A 17,091-nucleotide genomic window follows, 5' to 3' on the forward strand; every position below is an offset into this window, starting at 1 on the left:
AGGCTCCCACAGCTCCAGGCAGCCGCTGCCTACTGTAGCCAGGCTGCACAGGCTCTCCGGCTCCCTCTGCCTACTCTGGGGTCCGGACAATCCAGGCTATGTCCCAGCAATGCCCACCAGCCAAGTGGCCCAGCCCATCCCCTCAATTTCTGGTCATGCCTCTCCTGCCAGGTATAGGAAACAAGGCCAGCCTGTTGCCCCGGCTGCCCCTCCTCCTCTTCAAGACTGGGAGGGTCACATCCTACCAACTTATGATGGCACCACCTCCCCAAAGCTCCCTGACCCCCACAGACAGCCCCCTCTGTCCTCACAGACAGCCCCCTCCATCCCCAAGGGCTAGCCCCAGGCACACCAGGAATCCACTGCCCTCTGTCTTCCTGCCCCCCCAGAGAGTGGTGCCCAGAGCAAAGCTTGCACTCTGCCTGATCCTGCACGGGCTGTCAGACAATGGCCAGGCCACCCGTCCACCTGCCAGAGATAACGAAGCCCCTCCAGAATCCAGTGACCAGGACTCAAGGAGTCTGACCGTCTGGGCAGGTCTCACAGAGCCCACGTCCTGGACTGCCATGAAGATCTGGTAAGAACAGGGCCCCCTCACAGCCATTGGTGGGGTGTGAGCCACAGAGGGCAAGACCCAAGACACCACCCCCCAGAGGGCTGGGTGGGAACAGGGGAAGTGAGCAAGCTCTGGGGGATGGGAGGTCTCCCCCATAGTCTGGCTTTTTAAAATCACTTATGATTTATACTTTGCTAAATATCCCAAAAGATTATGAACAATTGCTGTATGCAATCAGACCAAGAAAACAAACACCATTAAAAAGAGGTAAACAATCCTGCTGTATAGCACTGGGAACTGCATCTAGTCACTTACAATGGAGCATGGATGTAGGATAATGTGAAAAAAAGAATATATATGTATGTGTGATGGGTCACTTTGCTCTACAGTAGAAAGTTGACAGAACACTGTAAACCAACTGTAATGGAAAAAATAAAAATAATTTTTTTAAAAAAGAGGTAAACAAAACATGAAAAGTGCTCTGTTTACTATAAACAAGTTTGAACTGGAACCTTCTAGAAAATTCTAGCATTGGAATTTCTAGAAAGGAACCTTCATAGAGAGGATGCAGCAGGATCTTCCATGTTGCCTACACAAAGACTGCAAAGCATAGCCCACCTTCACCATCCTGACAAGAAACAGCAGCATGTGCTCCAGAGCACAGGCCAAGGCAAGATAGCCTTTGCTGAGCCTCTGCCCAGAGCCAGGCATGTGCTAGGCCCAGGGGAGAAGGGAGAGATGACCAGGCCCTCTTCCTTCCAGCAGGAGAGAGGAAGCATGGACACACCTGAGCACCAACTGCAGCCACAGCACGCAGTACCTTCAGAGAGAGGCAAACCGTGTGTTGCTGAGGGAATGGGGGCCTGGGGAGGGTCAGAGGAGAGACTCTAGTTAAGGGAACTGAGGAAGACTTGAAAGAACGTGAGGACACCCTGTGCTCCAGTCTAAATGTGTCTCCCCCCCCAATTCATATGCTGACATCCTAACCCCCAACGTGATGACATGAGGAGGTGGGGCCTTCAGGAGGTGTGTAGGTCATGAGGGTGGGGCCCTCACGAAAGAGATTAGTGCCCTGATACATGAGGCTCCAGAGAGCCCCCTAGGCCCTCCCACCTCATGAGGACACAGTGAGAAGTTGGCAGTCTGCAATCGGGAAAAGGCCTTTGGCAGAACCCCACCAGGCTGGCACCTTGACCAGCCTCCAGACCCCCAAGAGAGAAATTTCTGTTGTTTATTAGCCTCCCCATCTGTGGTATTTTGTCATAACAGCCTCAACAGACTAAAACACCCTGAAATAAACATCTTCAAGCTAACTTTGCTGTGCTCCAACTGAATCAACAAGCGTCGTGCCTTCTAAAATGATGAGAGAAGGCTCCTCCCCCAACACTTACTCAGGTACCACTAGTGGCAGCCAACACTAGCCACCTGTCATGTGCTAGAGCCCCAATGTTGCCTCATTTTTGCCTTACAGCCCCTCTAGTAAGGTCATGTGTGAGGGGTCGGAGGCTCAGCTCAGAAGGTTTACATCCTGAGCTACACTGTTCCCAAATGTCACAGACTGCCCTCCTGCCCTCGCGCCTCCCATTGGTGATGGAACCCCGCTGGTGGCTGGAGGGGTGGTGCGCTCCAGCGGGAGAGGAAGAGGAAGGGAGAGAGATGTGCGCCCAGGCTGTGGCCAGATCAACACCAATGCAGGGCGAAGAGGTCAGGCTCTCAGCAGCACACATCCCACCAGCAGGCAGATCACTTAATGGGGCTGCTTAACAGTAATTACCCCAATAAATAAAACAAATGGCTTTAATTTAAAAGACATTAAGCTAACAGCAGGCTTTGTGCCAGCTGACAGGGCCTGGCTCAGCTGCTCAGAACAGGTACCTGAAACAGCAATGGGAGCACACAGAGCTGCCTCCTGGGGCCCGGCCTGACCATCCTGACCAGCCAGCCTGACCGCCCAGTGCAGCCCTCAGGCAAGTGTGAGCAGCCTCAAGGCCAAAGGCAAGAGCTTGCAACCAGAAAGGGTGTGAGGAAGGGAAGCTGGGAGGGGCCCTGTGGTAGCCTGGGAGTCTGCTGTGGCCACAGGGGCAGGAGGCTTCCCTTGGCTCCTCCCAGTTACAGCCTGGCTCCTCCTCTCTGCCGAGGCCTCTCACCACTGCCACACGGCCTGAGGTGGGGATTGCAGCCCATCTGACAGCTGAGGATGCATAGGATCAGGCAGTCAGGCAGCTAGGGGCCTGCCAGGCCCAGGACCTGGGTCACTGAAGCCTCCCCACCGTGCTGTCCTCTCGCCCACCAAGAAGCAAGATACATGGAGCTTCGGAGAGATCTGAAATCCTGTGGCGCAACGGGGAGCTCAAGAGTGGGTGGGAGGGGCTCCACCTTCAAGCTGCAATAAGCACAGTTCCCCCTCTTAAGCAGAAGCCTGCCTCCCTTCACCTGGACGCAGGGCACGTGCTAGATGGACCCCAGATAGAGTAAAGATGGGCCCTGGGAAGCAGTGAGGCCCGTGGGCAGGGCCCAGCTAGAGTCACAGGGCAGGGACCAAAGAGGGGTGAGGACAGCTAAGGATGCCCAGACACACCCCGCCCTTCATCCACACTCTTCCCTCTGTGCTGCAGAGAAGCACTGAAGGCTTCTCCATCCAGGATCCAACCATCCCAGTTTGTTTTCCATCCGCCTTTCTCAAAGGGCCTCATCAGAGCAGGTTTACACTCGATGCAGGAAGGAAAAGACAGCCCACGATTGCCAGGCAGATCCCCTTTCATATCAGCTTCCTTTCTAAAACACGAAGGGGAGAGAGGGGAATGCTCATGGAGACTGAACAAAAACAGCTCTGCTTGTGCCCCAGGCTTTCCTGGAGGGAGAAGCAGCTCTGGTTCTGGGTTCCCGGCCTTGGGGCTGCCGGGATTGGGGCTCCGGTTGAGCAAACGCGGTGCAGCAGCGCCCTCCAGTGGCTGCTCTGAGCGCCGCACTCGGCTCGACAGGCAGGGGAGGTGACCCAGCCTGGGAGCAGGAGGGCAAGCTCTCCCCCTACCGGGTCCCTGGGACAATGTGGTGACCAGCCAGGAGGCCTGAGGTCCAGTATGGGCTGCACTCCTGCAGCTCCTCCTCTGTCTGCTCCTGGCCCAGGAGGCCCGGGCGCTGATTCTAGCCCTGAAGCTCCCTCCTGCGGGAACCCTCAAGCGGAAGACAAACCATGTAGTTTCCCCGGGAGGAATAGAGCTCCCCCAATCCTAACTCCCTGGTCCATCGGAGACACTGCACAGCTGGCAAGCTGGCCCCAAAGGACCCACAGAGGGACGGCCCCCTGATGGTCAGAGTGGTGCCTCCCCTGCCCATCCCAGCCAGAGGCATCCTTGGGGACCCAGGGAGAAGAGGCTCCACTGGGTCTCACCCACCCTTCCAGAAGAGCCAGGGGACTCTGAAAACAGTGACACTCAAAGAGAAGAGTGAAAGGCCTGAATTCATTCTAACCACAGCTGTGAGAACCTCTGGATAAATCCTTGCCCCTCCTCTTCCCCAGGATCTGTCCGCTCACGGGGAGGACAGTGTTTGATGATTCCGAGAGACTCTTCAAAGCTGGATGGCAGCAAGCACCATCTTTATTCAGACTGAATGTACTGATGTGGGGCATCTGGGCAGGGGGACGATACAGACTGCAAGGTGGGCTACACCTGCCCCTCAGTGGCTGCCTGTCTTGTCCTGCCTCCTACTCCTCAAAGTATGTTACACAGTCCAGCCCCCCCTCACACACCCCCACCCCCCAGGGCCTAGGGTGGGAGCACAAGTAAGTCACTGGAGCTCTCAGCTCTGGGGCTCCTTCACAGGTCACAGGGATGCTTAAGGGAGATGTTCCTGAAACCACTTCCATAGGCTCTAAAGCGCTGAACAAATGTTACAATTCTCCTAATCAAGTCTTCATACTAGTAACACCTCGGTGACTTTAGGCATAACGTTATCAGAAATCTCCATGTGCTTCAGAATACAAGCAATTCCAGAGATGTTACAACACCCTTTAGGACGGGGAGGGGAGAGTCAAGAGAAAGGGTTTTTCATGTGAAATGCGTTTCAGTAAATATATGAGAAAAATACCAAATACACTTATTCAGCTGTCCGTATCAATATGTAGTCATCTCCTCACTAGTTATTGGGGAAATGCAAATCAAACCTCCTACCCACTCACATAGCTAGAATCCAAAAGGCAGACAATGATAAGTGCTGACAAGGACACGGAGCAATTGGAACACTCACACATTGCTGATGGGAACGGAAAATATTACAGCTCCTTTGGAAAACAGTCTGACAAAAAGTTAAACAGTGCCTCACCCCATGAAGGCAAATTTATAGAGACAGAAAGCAGAGAGGGCTGAGAGGAAAGAGGGAGGGGACTGCTGATGGGCATGGGGTTTCTTCATGGGGTGATGCCTCAAAAAGTTAAACAGTCACCATATGACCAATCATTCCACTCCTAGGTGTGTACCCAAGAGATGTGAAAACATGTATCCAGTGTAAGTGAATGTCCACAGCCAATTACTGATAAGCCAAAATGTGGGAACTCAAATGTCTGTTGACTAACAAATGAATAAATAAAAAGTAAATCACCGTACAGCGGAATATTATTCAACCATACAAAGTCATGCTATCACATGAACCTTAAAAACATTACACTGAGGAGTTCCCATTGTGGCTTAGCAGCAATGAACCCAACTGGCATCCATGAGAATGCGGGTTCAATCCCTGGCCTCGCTCAGTGGGTTAAGAATCCAGCATTGCCGTGAACTGTAGTGTAGGTCACAGACACGGCTCGGACCTCGAGTTGCTGTGGCTATGGCATAGGCCAGCAGCTGCAGCTCCAATTCAGCCCCTAGTCTGGAAACTTCCATATGCTGCAGGTGCAGCCCTTTAAAAAAAAAAAAAGGAGTTCCCATTGTGGCGCAGTGGTTAACGAATCCGACTAGGAACCATGAGGTTGCGGGTTCGATCCCTGCCCTTGCTCAGTGGGTTAAGGATCCAGCGTTGCTGTGAGCTGTGGTGAAGTTGCAGACGCAGCTTGGATCCTGCGTTGCTGTGGCTCTGGCATAGGCCGGTGGCTCCAGCTCCGATTAGACCCCTAGCCTGGGAACTTCCATATGCCGCTGGAGCGCCCAAGAAATAGCAAAAAAAAGACAAAAAAAAAAATTACACTAATTGAAAGAAGCCAGATACAAAAGATCCATTTACATGCAATATTCAGAAAAGGCAAATTTATAGAGACAGAAAGCAGAGAGGGCTGAGAGGAAAGAGGGAAGGGACTGCTGATGGGCATGGGGTTTCTTCATGGGGTGATGCCATGTTCTAGAATTAGTGGTTATAACTAAACAATCTTGTGAATATATTAAAAAACCACTGAATTGTGCATTTTAAAAATATTAAACAGTATCTCTTCCTATCTACAAAGCTAATAATACATACTTCTGATTCTAATGACATCATGATAGAACTGTATTTTCCATGACCTGTGACCATGATATAATAAGGGAGATCTCAAAGTTTTCCAGTTTTGTCCTCATGTATATTTTAAAAGGGTAAATTTTAGTGGCATGTGAAATATAGTTCAGGGTTTTTTTATTGCAAGGACATGTAATTATCTGTCTTCAAAAAATGACCTATTGGAACAGACAACAGTCAGGTTAATCATGAAGAATGACTGTTAGCCCAAGCTGGCACATTTCATCTGTGCGCTGAAGGCCCCAAGGCATTTGCAAATCACCCTGGTATCAGTGTATTTCCTCTACATGATGATCGCTGACCTTATGTTATGGGCTTAGCCTTGAAATTTCAACACATACTTGTGAAATTATCCAGAATATATTGGACAAGATACAATAACACTATACAGAGTTTTTCCCCTATAGATCCATGATGAAAGCTTTCCGTGAGACACATGCACTGGTACCCAAAGTACTACAGGTGTTTCATGAAAATCTTATCATTTAAAAGAGTTCCACTGCATTTGGTAAAATACCACTGCTCTCTAAATTCTATAGTATCAAATGTCAGCTGATCTTTTCAAAGAACCTCTTATTACGGGACACTTTCTTTCAACATCTCTTTCCCAGATTGTCCTAATTTGCTCAAAAGTTTTCTTCTGGTCATGGTAACTGCTGCTGTGACAAGCTGGAGAAGCTGCATTGCAAGGTCACCTGCTGTTCATTAGCTTCATCCACAACAACAATGAAGAGGTGGCAGCCAGCAGCCAGGTCTTTACCCTCCAGGCTTCTTTCACGCACCAGCTGTGAGCTGAGGGATTCACCTTTTCAAAGCCACTCACAGTTTTGGTCTTTTTTCCTTTTCCCTTTTTTTTTTTTTTTTCTTTTTTTCTTTTTTTCTTTTTAAGGCTGCTTCTGCAGCATATGGAGGTTCCTGGGCTAGGGGTCGAATCAGAGCTGCAGCTGCCCACCTACACCACAGCCACACCTAACATCAGATCTGAGCTGCATCTGTGACCTACACCACAGCTCACAGCAACGCCAGATCCTTAACCCACGGAGCAAGGCCAGGGATCAATCCTGCATCCTCTCAGACACTATGTCAGGTTCTTAACCTGTTGAGCCACAATGGCAACTCCCAACAGTTTTGCTCTTAGAGTAAAAGAAAACTGGGAATTCCCTCACAGTGTGCAGCGCTTTCATGTGTCTCGTCACCCCCAGTCCTCAGCACACACTCATCCTGGAATCCAACAGCTACTTTTTTTTTTTTTTCTTTTTTAGGGCTGCAATGGCGGCATATGGAAGTTCCCAGGCTAGGGGTGGAATTGGAGCTGCAGCTGCTGGCCTACCCCACAGCCACCACACCACAGGATCCAAGCCGCAACTGCCACCTTCACCATAGCTTGTGGCAATGCCCGCTCCTTTAACCCAGTGAGTGAGGCCAGGGATTGAACCCACATCTTCATAGATACTAGTCAGATGCTTAATCTGCTGAGCCACAACAGGAACCCCCACAATGGCTACTTTTAAGTGTGGAAAGCACACAGCCTCCCTCTTATTTCTAACTTGTCATGTGGAGATGGAACAACCCAGCCTCCTTCACTGAGGATGCTAAAGTTGGGTGAACAAGGCCAGATCACCCAGAACTCTTCTATGACTTCTTGTGTTTAATTAATATAAGCTACTAGGCAGTCGACTATAAAATATTACCGAGAGCCCAGAAGATGCCAGGAACTGTACAAAAAATATAACGGTGATGGAGGAAGGGGGAACACCTGTTTCCTCTGTTTCATGCCTTCCACCTGGAGGACACCCCACTAGACCAGCACCCCCTACCTCCTGCCCCCTTCCCATCTCCTTCCCCACCCCACACTACCCACCACCACCTCCCTAAGGCAGGAAGAGAAACTGACATGATGATCGAGTTTGGGAGGCAGGTCTGCCCCCCTGCCACCTCCCCTGGAATTAGCCTCAGAGAGCCTGCCCCTCCCGCAGGGCAGCCAGCAGCTGTCCAGAGCTGTCTGTCCCTCCAGAAATCTGTCTGGTCTCTGTTCCAGGTTGGGAGGCACCTGCCCCTGTGTCTGTCACTCCCAGCTGAGGCCAGAAACAAGGGTGGTGTTTCTGGGGTGCCTGCCCACTTCAGCAGAGCAAGAAGGTGAGGAACGCCCTGCCCTCATGGAGATGATACTCTAGGAGGAGAGGCAGATGCAAAGTAGGAAACAGGGTAGTGACTTCTGCAAACTTGCTTCTTGATGTCCAAATAGCTCTCACTCTCACTTCCCTCAGCCGCTGCTCAGCTGTCCCCATGTCCGTGGGGCCTTCCCTGACCATCTGTACAAAACAGCCCACCACTCCCCACCCCGACACACAACCACTCCCTGTGTCCTTACCCAGCTTTAGTTTGCTCTCTACAACTCATCACAATCCAACTCACTCTACGTGGACCTGTTGATCTGTTTAAAGTCGACCTCCCCCCCACCACCCCCAAAAAGTCCCAGCACATAAGCCGCACGAGGGCAGGGACCTGGTTCTCTTCCCAATCCTCACGGGCACCTAGAACAGCGCCTGGCAGAGGGTAAGCACCACTAACCTCTTCTGAATGAATGAACAGATTCACACGTGCTGCAGACAAGGTGATGGGAAAGACAATGAGGGCTGGGGTGGCGGTTGCTTTAGAAAAGGGGTTCGGGGAAGGCTTTGCTGGGTGGTTAAGATGAGTGATAACAAGGCAACAGCACAAGAAGCAGTCCTGCTGTACCCTGATGGTGTCCCCACAGAGCTGGGTAAGCCCCCCAGGCCTCTGCAGGGGGCTGGCCACCTTGAAAAGGAGGGAGATGGCCACAGGGTCCCTTCAGTGCTGAATCCCCAGGAGTCAGCAGAGTAGAACTGTGTTGTGAGACTGGACACCTGACAACGGGCACAGCAACACTGGGCTACACACCTTACAGTGCAGGCATTTGATGCTCACCGCCCTGCGAGGTAGCTGCTCAATCTCATTTCAGAGGAGGCCTCGGAGGCCATGAGAGGCGAGCAGGGTGACCCACGTCACCCAGTAACTGGCCACTGGCTTAAACTCTGGGTGTCTCTTTCCCTCGGAACCATCTCCTGCCCAACCCAGCAGTTTTAGCCACAGGACAGGCCATGCGTGGGTGTGAGGCTAAGTGACATGGGTTCCTGGATGGCAGGGGCTCTGCCTGCCCCATATGTGCCCCCTGCAGTTGTGAATTCAGGGTCCCACATGGCAGATGCTCAGTCATTCACGTTGGTTTCAGCATCCACAGAGTGCTGGGCAGAGATAACAGGTTGCCCACCCCAAACCTGCTCTTCTCTCCTTATGAACGGAACTCCTATTTTTAACTGGGTAAGTTTCTGTGGTTCTTCTTCCATCCTGCTGCCACAACACAGATGTGATGGCTCAAGCTCCAGCAGCCATCCTGGCCCCTGAGGACAAGGGCCAGCCCATGGGGATGGTGAAACAGAGGTGTAAGGAGCCTAGGACCCTGAGGATGTCGCGAAGCTCCTATGCCGGACCGGGAATACCTACCTCTGGACTCTGTTCAAATGGGAAATAAAGCTCCATCGTGCTTAAACTACCACTAATTGGGGTCCCCATAGCATATTCTATCAAACATAATACAGCTAGGAAGCCTTATAAATGAAACAGGTCTGGACCTAAGTTTTAGATGTGTGGGATCCCACTTGATGGACAGAATGGGGAAACAGATGGCTGGAAGCAAAGCGAGCAAAGCTCCAAGAGAAGGGACGGTGCCTTCTGCAGCTTAGGGCGGAAAGGCTGGACAGGGACACTGAAGCCAGCTGCTGTGGGGCTGGAGAGCTGGCATGACGTGGAGTGACAGCGAGCCCAGGAGCAGGGGTTCTGAGTGGGAATGAGGCATGAGGTAGCCTTCCTCAGTCCAGCAGAGCCAGCACAGTCCGGATGAAAGGCAAATGCTTCCTGAAGGCCTACTATGTGCCAGGCATTGTGCTCACAGGTAAGGCTGCTCAGAGGAGAGGACATCAGAGCTGGGACTGAAAGAGGGCAGGAGAGCACCGGGCCTTCCTAAATCCCTCACAGCAGGGCCCCCCTACGCCTGCTGCCACAGCCTCGTACAAGTTTACAGCCTCATACAGCCTAAGCCCCACCAGGAGATGATTCTGACCCATAAGCTGGGGCAGGGGCCATGATTCTGTACTTGTAAGCATTCCCAGGAGAGTCTGATGCAGTTACTCCATAGACCTATTAAATGAGCAGCTCCTAAGCCAGTACCTTGAACATAACAGGTTTATTAAATATGTGAGCAAATAATATATTTCCATACTGTTAGGAGAGAACAAACCAGTAGATTTAGAAAGACTTTCAATTATAATCAAAACGAGATTTTTCTGGTTAAGAGAATGGCTTTTTAGCTAATACGCAATAACCAAAATGTAACCTAAAGTCACTAGTAATGTTCTGTGATGGATTTCTGCAACCATTTCAGTGGCATTTGAAAATGGCCAGAGAAGAGAACTCCCGAGTGTGAGCTGAGTCCTAGGCCGGCTCCCTGCTGTCCTGCCCTGCCCTTTCCCCTGCAGAGCAGAGCCCCAGATCCCTCCCTGAGGAGGAAGAGCTCCCAGGCTGTTCACAGACAGCTGGCTGAGCCAGGAGCTGCCTCCCTCTTCCCAAGGAGTTCTAACACACTTTAGAGTAACTCTCCCGAGGAGTGGATTGTTCTCTCACCTTCTCTTACAAGAGAGATGTGCTCCTTAAAGGGAGAACATGGTACAAAGGGAAAAACAGTGGCCCAGGACTTGGGTCCAGCCCCAGCCAGGTCAGTAACTCCCCATGGGGCCTTAGATAAGTCTCCTCACCTGGGGTGCCGCGCCGTACATTCTTGAAGATCCCTTCCAGCTCAGAGTCAATTAGTTCCTTCCTCCTAATTAACACTGAAAAAAATACTTCTCAGTATAAGATGCACTCCCACGTGTGAGACGTGATGTTCAGTGCGGGGCTGACCCTTAAAGGAAGTCAGGGTCCAAGTCCTTAAGGAGTTTACAGTCTAGCAAGGTAGATACCTAATTCATTCAATACCTATATAATGACAACCATGAGAAGTGATACAGTCATGTCACTGTAAGGAGAAGTCCTTGGTGTGATGAGAGGGCACAATGGGGGCCAAGGAAAGGTTGACCAAGGACATAACATTTACACTGAGACCTGAAAGCAGAGTACTAGTCAAGGATGGGGAGCAGGGATGGAGGCAGTCTCCAAGCAGAGGGAAAGGTAGGTGTGAAGTGGTTCCAAGAGAAGCATTCCTTTCAGGAATATTCCAAACCCAAGGAAGAATTCAATGACAAATAAAATGAGGCGAATCTTTTAGGACAACACATTTAAAGAAAAAAGAGCATCCTCTGTCACAAACAGAGAATAGGTTCACAAAAAAACAATCCAAAAGGAATAGGAGTCATTTTAGCTAGAAGTGATGAGTCCTTATATGAACATAGCCCCATTCCTGGTGCCTCAGCAGGGGTGGTGTCAATTCCCTGTGGCCATCTGCAGCTGCCTCAGGCCTTGGGCAATGGCTGTGGCTGTCAGAACTGGGCCCAGCAGAGGAAGGGAGTCAGAGCATGAAACACAAACTCCAAGAAGGGAACCCTGGTCCTGAGGCTGGACCTGCCCTGGACCAGTAGTCTCCGTGCCTCTGCTGCATGGCCAGCATAGGGATGGGAGATAAGACGTCTTGTAGTCACAGCACAGGGAGGTATGCAAGGAAGAGGCAGACGTGTCTTTCAGATGGGGATTCTTTGGAAGGCTCCAAGGGGGGGGCTGGCATCTGAAGATGGGCAACTCTCAGTGATGCAGAGAGTAAGGGTACCCTGCCAGTGGAACGACGGAAGAAGGGGCAGGTAGGCCGGACAGCAGAGGGTATGTGACAAGACACTGTAGCTGGAGCTCAAGGAGACAGTAGAGCCCTGGCAATGTGGTACAGTAGGCGGGAGTTACAAACTCTGACTCAGAAAGTGAAGCGATGACAATGACAGTCTTCGAGCTGATGTCTGGAGAGCCAGTCAAATCCCAGTTTTGCACAGACTGGCCCTATGATCAAGGGCCCTTGGTTTGCTCCCTGGGACTAGCACAGAATCTCTCAAACATTAGAATCCTAAGGGCCACCCCCAGAGACTGCAATTAGGGAAACTGAGCCCCAGGCTGAAAAACCCCAACAGAGACAGTGGGTCTCTGGGGCCCCTCCAGCCACAAGTTCCAGGACCTGGATTTCTATATCATGGACTCTCTGACTACGGTGGGTGTTCCTGGAGGGCTCATTTCTTCTGGGCAGGGGAAGCTGGAATAGAGATCTGTCAAGGGCTGGGCACAGATTGTCCCTAAGTCTATGGACATTCCTGGGGGAGTTGAAAGCAAAGAGTGGCCAAAGGCCCAGGAGAGAAGGAAGGACATTCTGGGTGGAGAAGAGAGCTTGTATAAAGGCTCATTCAGTACAATTAAGATCTAAGGTACATGCAGAGGAAGGACAAAAATGTAGGTTGGAGTGGAGAGCCAGGCCCACCACCCAGAAATCGATTCTGTAGTCAACAAACAAGAGACCTGGAGGCCTGCAGGATGCTGGCATCAGCTCCCCTCACCACCCCTCCCCCCACCATCAGGCTCCATCTTTTAAGATCACCTACTATTCCTATTCCAAAATCAGTCCCCTCTGTGCAACCATGAGGTTAAAAGGAGGCAAGCAATTTAACTGAGGCCATTGACACTAAGCTAGGAATCCCCGAGCAGAGCCAGGTGGTGAAGCCAGAGGATGAGGAGGCAGGTTGGTCCAATGACTAGCTCTGCCCTGCTCTCCCCAGATCTTATCTGTACCTCCTGGAGCGTTCTCTTCCTCCCTGGGAAGAACCCTCTGCTTCTCTAAATGAGCTCATGACCCTAGAGGGTGGGGGAGAAGGGACACATAAAGGAGATGAGGTGGTTCACACTGGAGCTTGACCAGTTCCGACTGAGATACCTTGGAGCTATGAGAAATGCCACTGTAACTTCAAGAATTCAAGAGGCCTACGACCCTGTCTATCAGATTCTGCAGCAGAAGAATACTGGTGCTTCAAATGACCTGTTCCATCCTCAAAAGCCAAAGACTGGAGGAGATTAAAAAGAGGGGCAGACTGGAAGGCACTCACCAGTGAACCCTGCAACGCTAGTAAGGAAGGGGCGTGCCGATTCTCAAGGGGGCCACAGTTAAAGGGGGATACCAGGTCAGGGTAGTCAGCTAACGCCGAGGCACCCACCCGGACACGCCCCCGACGATGCCTCCAGTCCACTTCGGGGAGAGGGTGCGAGTTGGCGTTGACAGTAGGCAGCGCAGCGAAGTCGCCTCCCTCCCGACCCCCTGAGCCTGGTGGGGCGCGCGCACTGACAGAGCCACCCGCCCGGAGCCTCCAGCTGAGGCCCCTGCTCACCTTGCACTTGAAGCCGGCGGCGGGCGGCAGCAGCTCTCGCAGCAGGGCCTTGGCCACCTCGCGGCTGGCCTCCTCGCTCACGAAGTGCAGGTTAAGCACCTCATTCGCCTCGAACTTAGCAAGGCGCAGCAGGGAGCGGAGCGCGATGCGAGCCTTGGCCTGCAGCGCGGCATTGTGTTCCGCCTTGGTGAACATCATCAGCAGGTGGTAGTCCACCGGCCCAGCCCCGCCGCTCTCCAGGCTCTTGGCCTTAGCACCCAGGGCTGGCGCCACGGAGCCCCGCGCCACCTCCAGCACCGGCGGCGAGGGCACGGCTGGGGCCCCGGCGCGGGCCTCCTTCAGCCTCTTGGTGGCGCTGGAGAAGGTCTCCCGGCCGGAGCCGAGGTAGTAAAAGGCACAGACCGCAAGCGCCGCGGCCAGGAGCAGCGCACAATAGTGGGAGCGCACAGCGCCCAGGCGTGCCATGGCCCGAGCGCATGGGGGCACGCCTCGGAGGAGACCCATGCGCCACCAGCCCGCCGACACAGAGCAGCCGGGAAACTGCAGCGGAGACCAATACCCCGGCAGCCACTTAGTAGCTCAGTCGGCGGGCGGCAGCCATGGCGGGGGCGGAGCCTTGCTGCCGAGGGCCAATCCACGAGCGCTGATGCTCGAGAGGCGGGGCCAGGGCTGTCCTGCAGCCGCTGGGTCCTAGGCTCGGAAGGATTACAGCCGAGATGTGCCGCGAGTTCACGGGATTCACTCCCGACCCCCGACCCCCATCCCCCAGGTGGTCAGAGGATCTGGTGAGGACCAAGACAGAGAGGCCAGCTGGCTATACCGTCTGTGAAAAATGGCCCTCTTAAGTGCCCAGCCCCAGACGCTAGAAACCAAAGCTAAGCCCTCGGCTACTCAAAAGACTAAATTGGGCAAAAAACATTTTTCTCTTATACCGTTATTCCTCTAATTTCTTGAAGGCCTCAAGTCCTCTCTCTGACTCCTTTCACACCTTGGAGTTTAGCTGGGGCTAAAGAATTTACACTGGCCACTCCTTCCCCATTCTCAGTGAAGGTGGAATGACAACCAAGGTGTAAATCGCCTGCCCACCTCACTTGCAACTCTGAGGCCCACTGGAAGCAATTTAAAGGTGTGGCCACCAGGGGGGCCCAAATGCCCAAAATTTAGAGGAGCCCAGAGCTCTGAAGGGGAGTAATACCAAAGATCGTGATACTCCTTAAACACACACACACACACACACACACACACACACACACACACACACACACAAAACACAAAACAAAAACTTAAACATTTTAAAAAAGACTTAATATGTAACAGGTAATTTTGCAAATTCTTTTTCCTTTTGGCTACACCTGTAGCATGTGGAAGCTCTGGGGCCAGAGATGGAAACAGCAGCACAGCAGTGACCACAGCTTGCAGGAAGGTGGGATCCTTAACCCACTGAGCAAGACCAGAGATCAAACCTGCATCCTCACAGAAACAACATCAAGTCCTTAACCCACTGAACCACAACAGGAACTCCAGGAAATTCCTAACTGAGGCACAGCTGAGGTCACTCGTCCAAGGTCACACAGTGGCAGTTTTGACAGTATAGTTGGACACTGCCAACTACATAAGTAAACATGCACAAGGGTCTGCATGCTTGAAAGAGGTGCAGGTGAAAACACAGGCACACACAAATTCCCTCCGCCCATTTATTGTAACATCCCATTATTTCTCAACTGGGTTCCCAGAACACAATTCATCTCATTTTTAACTCTTGTTCTTTTCAACTGGAGCAACATTTATCTGAATAATACTGGACTTCCGAAGCAGTCTTGGCAACAAACTCAACATACTACTCACCTTGCGGGGCAGAGTGGGGACCGCAATAGCAGAGTGAACTTGCTTGAATAACAGGGTTTTACTTTAGTTCATTTAATCCTCACAACATTAAGAAGCAGTGTTATTTGCACTTGACAATTGAGGAACATGAGATTTAGAGAAACTAACTCCCCAAATGTAGTTGACTAACAAATAATGGAGCCAGGATCCTTACCCAAGTCTTACCATTTCCACGCTAGGGGTCCAATCGGAGCTGTAGCTGCCAGCCTATGTAGCTCCCAGCTATGTAGCTCCACAGCCACAGCAACACCAGATCCAAGCAGAATCTGCGATTTACACCACAGTTCACAGAAACCCCGGATCCTTAACCTACCAGTAAGGCCAAGGATTGAACCCACAACCCCCTGGTTCCTAGTTGGATTTGTTTCCACTGTGCCATGATGGGAACTCCCTAAACACCAAATTCTAAAACGAAGTCTAGAGATCCAACAAGTGCAAAATATAATTTAGCAATCATAGCTTCTCTAGAGTATTTACAATACTAAATCCCAAATCTCTACTAAGACTTTATTACATGTACCACAGAATCCCCAAAGCAGAGTGCTACTGCTGTATTATTACATTCTAACTATTGTTCATTTATAAGGGAGAGATAATTCTGGACTTGTGCCTTTTAGTCACCCCCCACACACACACCATCAATAAGGTGGGTTTTTTTCCCTGCCACTTATTTTATAATCCATTCAACAAATATTTTATTTTTCAAACCTTTGTAAGATCACTACTCCTGGAATTTATGAATAAAAGTGAACAACAAAATAAATTTTACAGAGGAGTTCCCATCATGGCTCAGTGGTTAGTGAACCCAACTAGTCTACATGAGGACTCGGGTTCGATCCCTGGCCTTGTCCAGTGGTGTAGTTCGCAGATACAGCTGGGATCCTGCATTGCTGTGACATTAGAAGCAATGGGAAGCTTAGTTAAAACACAAGGGCCCTATTATTATCCATGAGCCTGGACCTTGATGGTGATTCTTTTACAAGCCAAAGTTTGAAAAGCACTGTCCTGGATATTCACCCCGCCAACCTGTCCTGCTTCGGACCTTGTCTTAGAGGTCACTGCCCAGAGAAGTGGTCTCTAAACACAGCCCATCCAGTGTCCAGTTGAGGCACCATCCTCAAGGATCCCATAGGGCCATCTATGAACTACCCGGTCCCATCTTTCTCCACTGCAAGAAGAAAAGACTCCAAGAGAACAGATAGTATGTCTACTTTTTCACCCATAATATTCCCAGTACCTAAAACAGTGCCTGATTCACTGAATGAGCCTGAAAGATATACCCATACATTATGAACCAGCATTTTCACTTCTAGGAATTCATCCTAAGGAAACAATAAAGAATGTACTCAAAATATTCAGGCGTAAGGGTAATGCAGACCTAGGCTTATGTTGCTATTGGAACCAAATGTTCATCACTAAAGTGAAACTAAAATAAGTACTGTCATTAAAAGTAATATATCCAGAGTTCCTGCCATGGTGCAGTGGAAACGAATCCGACTTTTTTTTTAAGTGATAAGTGGAGGAAGAACCTATAGAGACTCAAGAGATGTATTAGCCAATTGCAGCGAATGGAACTTACGTGAATTCCGATTTGAAAAACCTTTTTTCAAAGAACAATTTAAGACACTGGGCAAGTTTGAATACCGAGTATATAGTTTCAGAGTTTAAGGAGGTGATTCTTAGGAGTCCTTCTTTTAGAGATACATACTTGACAACTTGTTGAAAAGTCTGGCATTTGGTTTA

General features: G+C 50.8%; 1 protein-coding gene across 1 annotated transcript in view; it reads right to left on the minus strand.

Annotated features, from left to right (window-relative positions):
- Window positions 1-14,078, minus strand: part of XXYLT1 (xyloside xylosyltransferase 1) — a 203,091-nt gene extending 189,013 nt beyond the window's left edge. Inside the window, exon 1 of the mRNA XM_021070076.1 lies at window positions 13,465-14,078. Within this exon, the coding sequence (XP_020925735.1) occupies window positions 13,465-13,968 (504 nt within the window). The 5' untranslated portion in view covers window positions 13,969-14,078. The remainder of the gene's footprint in view (window positions 1-13,464) is intronic.

Source organism: Sus scrofa, chromosome 13 (genome assembly GCF_000003025.6).
Source record: "Sus scrofa isolate TJ Tabasco breed Duroc chromosome 13, Sscrofa11.1, whole genome shotgun sequence".
Taxonomy (NCBI): Eukaryota; Metazoa; Chordata; class Mammalia; order Artiodactyla; family Suidae; genus Sus; species Sus scrofa.